At 27.1% G+C, this 12,339-nt stretch overlaps 1 protein-coding gene across 1 annotated transcript; it reads right to left on the bottom strand.

Annotated features, from left to right (window-relative positions):
• LOC108339077 (uncharacterized) lies at positions 1 to 12,339 on the bottom strand. The gene is made up of 7 exons (XM_052877581.1): positions 12,245 to 12,339; positions 2,954 to 3,050; positions 2,776 to 2,862; positions 2,451 to 2,645; positions 2,289 to 2,340; positions 561 to 661; positions 1 to 372 (listed from the first exon to the last, which is right to left on the bottom strand). Exons 1-7 carry the CDS (start codon positions 12,337 to 12,339, stop codon positions 1 to 3), a joined length of 999 nt encoding a protein of 332 aa, XP_052733541.1.

Below are 12,339 nucleotides of genomic sequence, written 5' to 3'. Positions count from 1 at the left end.
CTAATTGCCACAATTACCACCGGGTCCTCCAAACAGGAGGATGTAACCAAAAGGTTTTTGATCTCCATAATATCTAACATCGTAACATTTGGGGTTGTCACTGAAAGAACGAGTTTCATATACTTTAGCTCCATGAGTTTTTCTTTCATTATCTTGAATTGAAGCTTCTTTAAAGAAACAAGCGTGCGTAATATTATTATCATGAGGAAACTGGCCAGACCCCATTTGAGGACTTTGAGTACCAGGACGAGTTCTTGTTCTTCCACCCCAACCTACTTCATCAGCTGAACTCATGTTTGAAAACAATTTTGCCGGAAAATATCCGATAGACTTATTATCTATACTTATCCACCAATTTTTGGTTAAAGGATCCTGCAAACATACACACTTTTATTAAAGAAATATATAACTGTGTCCAACATAGAATATAAATTACTATTTTTTTCTATATGAATTCAGTAAAAAATGTGTATTCAAGAAATCAAAATATATTAATATGTATGAGTTAAATCTAGTTCTATCTATTTATTATAGTGAAAGATATATACAATGAATATGACCTGAGAAATGGACCACGCAATAAGGTAAATTGGTCCTCCATAATGAGAGACGGGATTTATTTTTGCACCAAGATAAAGTCTTCTGCTAGTTTGAATATAACCTGCACATTGAAGATTGTAGCATCCTGTCTTCTTAAAGTTGTCTGACTGTAAATTTTAATATATATCAAAATTTGAATAATAATATTAAGATGATATATTAATTGATTCAAATTTATTTAGATATACAGTAACAATTTAATTATATCTTATAAACGAAATCGAAAAGAGAAAGATATCCTTCGTTAAGTAAGAAAGACTTATTATAGGAGTAAATATATGTTATACTTCTATAAACTAAGTATAGAAAAAAATGAAATGATATATCTTACCGTCCATGATATATAAATATGGGTTAAATAGTCACCATACAGCTCTGGAATCACCTGAAATATTAGATTACTTAGAATATATTTTTCTTTTTCAAATTAATACCAATTAAATCATCAAGTAGACATACATAGGACTAAATAAAATTAACTAAATTATACTAAATTTTAGTTAACTGTAATATAATAAACTAAAAAATTAAACTAGTTAATATAATATCCAAATTGTATTGTTTTTTAGCTCAATTTTAAACTTATATCAATTAATTAATATCTAAATTTTGCATTCAGAAATAAGTTTACTGTCAGTTTTAAAAAACGGTAAGTAAAATATATATAATTACAAACTTTGAACTGTGGAATTAAAGAAAATATTATTTAAAATACTATTTATTTTATATTAAAAATAATAAAATTTTATATTTAAAGATATTATTTTATATTTAAAATAAAAAAATAATATATTTAAAGATATTATTTTATATTTAAAATAATAAAATAAATAGTATTTGAAGAAGAATATCTATTTTATTTGTAAAATTTATTCATTGTTTTTGGTGAATAATTAAGATTATAAAAAGAAATAATATGAGCACAGTGAACTTTTATCATTTGAATTTAAGCACCTGAACTTGTAAGTGAATTAGCATAATTCAAATCCAAATTGAAACTGTAGTGTATTGATCTTTATTAATATTTTTAATATTGTAAATAATTATTTAAGTTCGTAACTTTGTAATAAATTATTATTAATATATACCAAAACATTGTTATCTTCAAAATCTTTTATGATTTCACCGTTCAAGTGCTTATAGTTATATATTTTATTTACCATTTTATGTAGTTGATATTATGCTTAACTTTTCAATACAAAATCTTCTAGTTCAGTTATTAATTAATTGATATAAGTTTAATTTTAAAAACTGAACTCTTAAACAATTTAAATATTATATTAAGTAGTTTAGTTTTTTTTTTAGTTTATTAAAAATATATTAATTATAATACACGTGCACACACATTTTTATTCACACAAAAACACAAGCACATAGAGACACACAAAAACACACATGTGCATGCATGTACACACATACACACAAGGTCATACACACAAACACACACCCATTCTGACATGCACAAGAACACACACACATGCCCCCACACTCACAAACACATGCCCCCACACTCACAAACACATGCATACATGCACAACATCAAAAATACTAATTGTGAAAATTTCAACTCACATGCCATCCCAATGAGATCTTGTTAGTGGATTCTATGGGACCATTTTGAACCCACAAATGAGACATAGAGATTTGAAACTTGGTATCAACTCGTGGATTAAAAATACTATTTATACCTCCGACTCCGTAATAAGGGCCATAATTTGGTTTAAGGGCAACTTCTGCAATCTGAAAAATTCAATATATTTAAATAAATAGCCAAATTAAAAAAATAAATGGAATACAATTTAAAAAAATAAAATACCAACATTTTAAACTACTTTTATAAAAAATCTTACATGAACACCAGGAATATCTTGAACCAATATATGATCGTTGAGTAATGATTTTTCTCTAATAAGATCATCTTTTGTTGTTCTCAATATAGGAACAGTTCCCATCGGACATTCATCTTTATCCAATCCAAACATGGGTTTTGTTCCTAAAGTTTTTTGTCTTGTCTTTCCGCTTGCAATTTGGAAGTTGGGTTTTCTCTAGAAAAAATAAAGAAACAATTTTCAGAGAGTGAGAAACATGGTGGAAGAAGGGTTGAAAGTTAACCACAAATATAAGAAAGAAAATGAAAGTCAAATTTCTTTCTAATTAAAGGTTTTAATTATACACCTGCAACTTATGATCCTTTAGTAAAGGATGGTCAAAGGATGGTTGTTTGTAAATGTCAATGCAATCAACAATTTGTCCGTTTTCCATCTATCAAATCCAAAATAAAATTATTAAACCATGTAATATGATATTAACTAAAGGAAGCATATAATGAAATATCAAAAAAATTGAAACATACATGAATACTCTTAATAGAAGGCTTATCAACTTTTCTCTCTAACTTCAAATCTTCCTTTAGTATATATGGAATTCCGTCAACTTTATAGCAAACATGACTACTCAAGAAATATAGAACAAATAACAAGATATGAATCATCCTTTTCACCACTACAATAAGTTAGATGAATAATAAAGTCAAACATGTGATGTATATATATAGTCATGAGTGTCATAAAGAAAATGTATAATACTCATTGCGTTTCTTCTCATTATTTTAAGTTTTTTCTATAAAATTTGAACAACATATTAAAATTTATTAACTATTGTTATTTATTATATATCAATTAATATAAAATTTAATATTTGCTATTTATTATTTATTATATGGAATTTATTATCGTTTATTAACGTTCTGCTTCTTCATATCTATATTTTTAATTATATAGTAAGTCATACAAAAGATTTAATATTTAACACTTATTATTTATTATATGGCCTTTATTAACATTCATTTTTCGTTTTTATTAACTTTTAATAATTATATATCAATTATAATTATATATATATATATATATATATATATATATATATATATATATATATATGTGTGTGTGTGGTTTCTTTTCATTTATGATTTTAAATATTTTTTAATAAATTTGAGAAAAATATTTAATTATATAATTACTATTTTATATTACTTATTATATAGTTATTAATGCATAACACTTAATATTTAGTATTTATTATTTATTATTTATTATATGGTATTTATAAGCGTTTATTACATATCTCAATAACTCTTAATAAATATATGTTATTTCTACTTATATATATATATATATATATATATATATATATATATATATATATATATATATATATATATATATATATATATATAATTTATTTATTTATTAAAATATATATTAAAAGTCAAGTCAATTTCTTTATTAAATGAATAATAAAGTAACACTAATGCAATGAAGAGAAACAACAATGATTATTTTTTACAATTGACACTTGTTTTCGAACTGAGGTATATCCAGATGAGATAAAAATGGGTGGGTTTTTGGCCTCGATTAGGAACCAAGGTAAAAAAATGATAAATTTCTACCTCAGTTCATCAATACCTAAAACAGCAAACAAAAAATAAGCTAGCTTTTTGGCAGAGATTATACATATAACCGCTGCCACAGAGTGTGCCATATTTAAATAAATATTTAATTTTATAGGATATGGTAGCAAAAAGAATCGCTGCCATAGGTCCTTAAAATTTGAAACCATGTATCTTGTTGGAGCTTGGTAGGTTTGTATAACTCTAGTTAATAAATAAAATTAAAGCATGTATAAGTAAAAACAATACCGCTAAAAGTATACATATATATATGATTCACAAGTATATTCTTACAAGTCTAACAAGTGGTATCAAAAGTACACTGGTCCCTGTATCAAAAGTGATACTAGCAAAGACTTTTAGGTAAGTGTGTTCTTTTAAGATGAATGACGATACGAAAAGGGTACTCAAATGCTTTTACTGAGGGGGAGTGTACCAATGTGGAAGTGACTCATCCTTGAAGGGGAGAATTATTAAGAATCTAATTGTGAGCAAGTCCCAAATTAGGTAGAAATGATAAAGTGGAGTAGCATATAAAAGTGAAGACCCATTAACCCATTGTATTAAGGTTTTGGGTAGAGAGTGGTGTCAATTCCTTATATGGTTAAGCTCATATTTCATTGGTATTGTATCTCCTTAGTGAACCTCCTCATCAATTACCTAATAGAGTTGATAAAAAAATAACGCTTTATGATTTGACTTAATAAAATTTTGATATAAGTACCTTATAAAAGAAAAATATAAAATTTTTATTGTGGTCACTCCAAATCTCATTGTTGTAACACGACCTAGATACTCTAGGAGACATAAAACTTAATCCATAATACCTGGATATTTAATTTCCAAATAATGTAGGACGATCAGTAGAAGAAATAAAGTTTAGGATTATAATTAATTGTAGATTGTATTATGATTTGACAATGACTTTTAATATTGTGTTTTTTTTTTATGTTTGGATATTTGAACTCTTGAGCACTTTGAAATTGTTGAATAATCAAAAGAACAAACTTTTAGTTCACTTTTTTTTATACTACCATTTATTAGGTTAAAAAGTTAAATTATCTATTAAAAATGGATTATATTGAATTATAAAATTATAAATATAGGTAGATAATAACAAATAATAAAATATTCAAATTAGACACGTATTTTATGTAAGAATTAATTATAATAGTGGCGAAGGTTTAGGTGGTGTTCTTCCCTATCCACTTCCCCTGGTTTATGTTTTGACAATGACTTTTAATATTGTGTTTTTTTTTATGTTTGGATATTTGAACTCATGAACACTTTAAAATGGTTGAATAATCAAAGATCAAACTTTTAGTTCATTTTTTTATACTACCATTGTTTAGGTTTAAAAGTTAAACTATCTATTAAAAATGGATTCTATTGAATTATGAAATTGTAAATATTGGTAGACAATAACAAATAATAAAATATTCAAATTAGACGGTCTATGATGTATTTTATCTAAGAATTAATTATAATAGTGGCGAAGGTCTAGGTGGTGTCTCTTCCATGTCCACTTCCCCTTCTTGAAAGCATTCTTATTCCTCCTAAACGAATGTTCATTTGGTACAAAACTTTCATGAGAGTCAAAACATGAATTTTTTCGGTCATGATATAATCTAAAGGCCTTTGTATGCTCCACACAGTGTGGACATGCCAGTTTACCTTAAGTACTTCAACCAGACAAAATACCATAAGTAGAAAAGTCATTAATTGTCCACATAAGCATGACCCTCATCATAAAGTTTTGTCTCCTTGAAATATCATATGTTATGACACTAGTCCACAACTTTTTCAATTCGTCTATCAAGGGTTCTAAGTACACATATATGGCTACCTTTAGATTGAATGACCGTAGAATGAGACAAGTCAAAAACATTTAGACATGCAAATTTTTGAAGGAAGATTGTATAGGGTGACAATTACTGACCAACATGAATATGGTATATTTGATGCGTGTACATATGGGTTAAAACCGTTAGAGCATAAACTGAGCCGTATATTGTGTGGCTCTATGGCAAAGTCAGGATATACTCTATCAAAGTGCTTTCAAGCCTCTCCATGGCATGGAGGACTCAAAACACCATTCGTCGACCTGTTCTGATAGTGTCATGTCATTTGCCCTATAGTTTGTGTCGAGGCATACATTCTTTGTAGTTTCTGTAAGACCCATGTAAAATATTTAAATTTAATAAATAGTTGTTTTTTTTTTATTTTAATAATAGTATGGTAAAAAAAAAAATTTTAAAATTTATGATAGGTACCAATAATAATAATTTCAAAGGAAGGAGTTAAAAATTTGAGAATTTATTTTAAGAGTTAAAAAAAAAATGAATAGTAAATAGTAAATAGTGAATAGTGAATAGTGAATAGTAAAAAAAAAATAATATTAAAATAAATTGTGGAAGAGAACATTCCACGTAAAACTCAATTATTCAGAGATAAGAATGGTGAATAAAAAATAATTTTTGAATAGTAAAAATGAATAGTAAAAGTGAATAGTAAAAATGAATAGTAAAAATGAATAGTAAAATTTTTTGGCTATAAATAGCCAAGGGGGGGAGGCTGAAAATTTGCACCAAAATTCTAGAGAAATTGTGAGAGAAGAGAGTTTGAAGAAATTCTAGTTGAAGAGGGGAAGTTCTGGAAGTTTCCGGAGACTGATTTGAGAAGAGGAAAACTAAGCCTGGAATAGAGGTAAGGGGAGTTACATTTTGTTTGGTATTATTTTGAGTCTTGTATATGTTACTTTTGTTGATCTTAAATCTTGAATGTGAAGTATTTTGTTTCTGTATGATTTTGAATTTTGGATGAGAATATGCTTCTGTGTTTAGATCCAAGTGTGATAGTTGTAAAATGTGATGTTGATTATGTTATGCCATATGTATGCTATTAAATTGTTTATTTTTATATTTTGGAAGGATTAGAAATTGTCTAACCGGCTCTGCCAGATTCAATTTCTTGTTTCCCCAAACATTTTATTGTTTTCCTTATTTGTTTTTATTGTATTTTGGAAGGATTAGAAATTGTCTAACCGGCTCTGCCAGATTCAATTTCTTGTTTCCCAAACATTTTATTGTTTTTCTTTATTTATTTTATTGTATTTTGGAAGGATTAGAAATTGTCTAACCGGCTCTGCCAGATTCAATTTCTTGTTTCCCCAAACTATTTATTGCTTTACTTATTTATTTTATTGCATTTTTGGAAGGATTAGAAGTTGTCTAACCGGCTCTGCCAGATTCAACTTCTTATTTCCCCATATATGTTATTATTCTTGTTATTTAATTATATTGTACTTTTGGATGGATTAGAGGTTGTCTAACCGGCTCTGCCAGATTCAACTTCTTGTTTCCCCATGAATTTTTATATTAAGATTATTTTTATGATTGTCAAATATTGTATTCTTATATGATCATTTATAGTAATACTTTATTATTGTTAATTGTTTATAATTATCTTGTATGAATTCTATTATGAGTGTTTATTGTGACGTTTGATATGAAATTATTCATTTGAAATATAGTATGAGTCTCGGGGAGAGACTCTAAATTGGCATGGTATTAGTGTATATGTTGATGTTGAGGGTCCTGTTGTTGGTGGTGATCCTAAAACTCTAATAATCTTCCAGACTCAATTAGAGAAGGATGTGTTATGTTGTGAGAGTAGTAGGAGGTCCTAGTCTATGTTTATAGACATTAATGGATTAACCTTGTGGGTGATGTGATATATTATATTTGGCCAAAATTTTTGTTGTTGAAATCACCACAAGTGCATGACCACCCGAGACTTCCATCAACATTATATCTGGATAATAGAGTCTAGTATGATAATTGCATCTTGCTAGAATTTATGGTGAATGTATTACGTATAATAATAGTGTCATGCTTTTCTTTGAACTTTGCATGGTAGCTCACCCTTACTTGTTTGTTTGTGCCGGAAAAATCTTATTTTTGCGATGATCGTATAATATTTTTGTTATACGGGAGCAGATGAGGGAACGACGTCTGAACCAATTCAAGTGAAGAAGGAAGCAGCAGAAAATTGAAGAATGTTTTAAGAGAGAAAAAAAAGATTAAGAGTGTTTTAATTATGTGTGAAAATATAATGTATTTTCCAGTGTGAACTATGTTACTCCTAAATGGAGGATTGTAATATTGTATGATGTTTTCTTTATTAATGAAATAAATTGGGTGTGAGATGTTTTATATTTTAGGGGTGTTACAGTTTCGAAAGTAATGGCAAACAGAACATCGATTTTACAGGAACTTGCTCCGGTGTTACATGGTTGATATATTGGCTTTTCACAAAATTTGCACTCAAGCAACGCGCCCTCATTCTTAGCATATTCATTATCATAGAAGAGCGTGCTACCATCCACGCAACAATCAATCCTTTAGGACTGTAATCCTAACTTTGATACACTTTTTTCGTCATAGTAAGTTTTGGACAAACGTGATTTGATGGGTATTACATCCATAAGCATTTTTGCAATAAAGTTTATTCATTGGTTAGAAATATTCCAGTTGGACTTGCAACTTAATAGTCTGACACACATTGATAATTTTGAGTCTGATGCTCCTTCATACTACGACTTATTTGAATCCAACAAAAGATTATAATATATTTGAGTTTCTTCATTTAGAACCTCTTCTATGTTATCTGAATTACATGCTTTGCACGGCTCGTGTTGAATATGAGCATCATGCACAATGTCTTCCATTATCATAAATTGGTTATTTGGCTCACCTTCGGTCCAAGTTACATCATTATGTACATAATCTTCTAGCATTCTTAAACCATGATCCGTCCAAATGAAATAATTAGGCTTGAAACCATTTCTGTAAAGGTGAACCTTCACAACTGTTTCTTCTAAAATCTTTGTACAATCGCACTTCAGACATGGACATCAAACTCCTCCCTCATTGTAATAATGGTCTTGTTCACAAGCTTTGGTTATAAACTCTTCAACTCCTAATATAAAAAACTCTTTCAAAGCACATCTTCCTCTATGACACATGTCATACATCCATACATGATTTGATGGACCACTATTGTAGAAACTGCATTTTAACTCGCATAATAGGCTTCGGTTTAGAAGAAACTGAAGCTTATCAAAACGCTATGGCATTTTCGTAGTTATATGTCTCGGCTCAAGGGGTATTGTTAAGACCTCAACAAGCGTACCGAATCATTCAAGTAATATAAAATGGTAAGACCAAATATCGTTTTCCAAGAGACTCGTGTGATACTTAAGTAAGATTTAAGTGCAATTAAAATAAACATCATGCATGAATAATAGAATGACCTTGGAGTAACCATACTTAAGCTCTCTCGTTATGGAGGACCACTTTATGAGCATGCCTTTTCTATTTCTCAGGTGATAATAATTGTATATATCTTTCACTATTATAAAAATGTAGAATTAGATTTAAATCACATGGTATTAATGTATTTTTATTTTTTGAATACAGTTTTTAAACTGAATTCATATAGTGAAAAAAAAAATTAATATTGTATGACGGACATAATTAACACTAGGCATTATTTTATTTTATTTTTCATAAAAGTATGTATGTTTTCAGGATTTCGTGACCAAAAATTGGTGGATAGGTATAGACAATAAATTTGTTGGATATTTTCCAACAAAATTGCACATGAGTTCAGCTAATGAAGTAAGTTGGAGTGGAAGAATAAGAACTCATTCTGGTACTCAAAATCCTCAAATGGGGTGGGTATGAACATTTTACTTATTATGATGATAATTCTCTACATGTTTGTTACTTTAAAGAAGTTTTGATTCAAGATAATGAAAGAAAAACTCATGGAGCTAAAGTACATGAAACTCATTCTTTCACTGACAATCCTAAATGTTATGATGTTAGATACTATGGAGATCAAGAACCCGACTATGGTTAAGTTCTCTTGTTTGGAGGACTCGGTGATAATTATGGCAATTAATTTGCTTTTCAATTACATTTTGAATGAATTTAAGAAAAAACATCATGATTTCGAATAAACTACTTTTATAATATTCTTTTTTTTTCAACAGAAGATTAATATTATTGTTATATTTTTTTCTTTTAATTTAGTTTTGAAATAAGTTGCAAAACTTTGGTTAATATTTTGTCTATTAATTTTCTTTTAACTATAACCTTAAATTTTTTTTATTGTATTTCAAAATTTTAGACATAAAATTAATTAAGTTTAACTAGAACACGATCATTCCAAATAAGAATTTCAGGAGCTGATTTGATAATTGCGATAATTGATGAATGGATCCTTGTAGGTGGATGAAAGATCTATGTACAAAATATTCTAAGACTCTCAAAAATATATATTAAGTATAATAATATAATAAATAATAAGAAATAATTAAATGAATATTTTATAAAATTTTTGGACTTTAATTAAAGAGTGAAAAAATAAATGGAGTAAACAAACCTATTTACGTTGGATAATGAAAACATATTGCTTATAAATGTGTTACCTAATATTTTGGTGATTCCAAGTCTTGCTAACACTATCAGTAGTGCTGAGGAGTGGCTAAGGGTTAGTATCCGCTTTCATTGGTTTTTCTTCAAACTTGAGCCTATCCTACTCAATTTCATCTAGAATTGTATTCTTGAAATCCACACAATTATAGTCATATGACAATAAGTATTATGAAACTTGCAATATTATTTCTCTTTCACTAAAAAAATAATATATATATATATATATATATATATATATATATATATATATATATATATATATATATATATATATATATATATTTAGTAAGAGTTATAAAATATCTCCACAATTAAGATAAAAATGTCTATAAAATTATATCGTTTAACGTTTTTATGTTTTAAAATTTAACAAATAAAATAAATTAAATAAACATGTGACAAATATTAGTGACACGTAACACGATTAAGACCCTGAATTAAAGAAATGTCAAATCTCAATCTCAAATGTTACTATTAATTTAGTTTTTATATATGGTTTTTTATTTCAATTCAGTTCCAAATTATTTTATAATAAAAAAATATTATCCCATCCTGAGAACAACTTAAATTTTTTACTAAAGAGTCTGAATAAATTTAAATCATTCAAAATATATATATATATATATATATATATATATATATATATATATATATAATAATTGTTTGACAAAATTATTGTGTTTTAAACATTTTAAATGTAAAAAGGGTGTTTATGTAGTTTATTTTGGGTGGTATTTCGATTAGTTTGTCCCTTTTAGTTGTGGAGTGTTGTTTCCTCCATCACAATACTTTCTAATTCTTTTATTTTTAAAACTATTCTTAAATTTTTTTTATTTTTAAAACTATTCCTAAGTTAAAATTTTATTTTTATCACAAATTTTTATTTTATTTTTCAAACTTTAATTTTACTTTATTCATATTCTCTTAACATAGTAGCTGCACTCCTATATTAACTAAATCTTCTTCTACCTAGTTGTATCTACATCAGATATAAATATCTAATTATCTTTTGTTGATGAAGTATATAAAACTATTATGTATTCGATTATACCTAATAATTATTATTGAATTTAGTTAATTAATCTTTTAAATTTGAACGATGAAAATAAAATTGATAATGAAAACCTATTTTTCATTTAAGAATAATTTGAAATTTGTGTTCACATATTTCTATTTGTTTTTATTTAGACTTATAAAATTGAATTTATTTTGTAAGAGATTAAATTTTTAGAATTTATATTTTGTTGCAATTCATTTAAATTTAATTTAAATTTATTTGCACTAATATTTCATATAATTTAACTTGAACTGTACTTAAGTTTATTTAATCTAATCTAAGTTTATATTTTATTTTTTTTAAATTAAAAAATATAAAATATATATATATATATATATATGGATATCAAGTGATATAAAAATATATACTATAATATTTTTTGTGAGATACTCAACTGATAACATGGTAACAAACGTATCTGTCAAACCCTATCTTTTTTAATTTGGGGAGTTGCTCACCACCCCAAGTGCTCCCTACACTTCCACACTATTTTTTTTATTTCAAAAATACTTTAATTTTATTTATCATTTTTAAAATTCTAAATCTCCCTACACCCCTCACCTGCCATGTCAGCTTTCCCTTCTACACAGAAACCCTAATTCAATCACCATTAACCTTGTCCCTGCTGTTACCAACCTTGTCGCCGCCAACCCTATCTCCACCACCATCAACCTCGTCGTCAGCCGTAAGCCTCCATGGCCACCACCATCAGAACTGCAAATTGCCGTCAT

Source organism: Vigna angularis, chromosome 5, assembly GCF_016808095.1.
Source record: "Vigna angularis cultivar LongXiaoDou No.4 chromosome 5, ASM1680809v1, whole genome shotgun sequence".
Lineage (NCBI taxonomy): Eukaryota > Viridiplantae > Streptophyta > Magnoliopsida > Fabales > Fabaceae > Vigna > Vigna angularis.
Note: the sequence above shows the minus strand (reverse complement) of the source record. Positions and strands in the feature narration are given on the sequence as shown.

Bases quoted from the DNA above. Each gene is read 5' to 3' on its own strand.
- LOC108339077 (XM_052877581.1), bottom strand. From the start codon at position 12,339: ATGACGGCAATTTGCAGTTCTGATGGTGGTGGCCATGGAGGCTTACGG. The intron at 2,341-2,450 runs GTAAGATTTTTT...TGAATTTTTCAG, and splicing joins AAGATATTCCTGGTGTTCAT to ATTGCAGAAGTTGCCCTTAA. The intron at 373-560 runs GTCATATTCATT...GTATGTTTGCAG, and splicing joins TTGCGTGGTCCATTTCTCAG to GATCCTTTAACCAAAAATTG.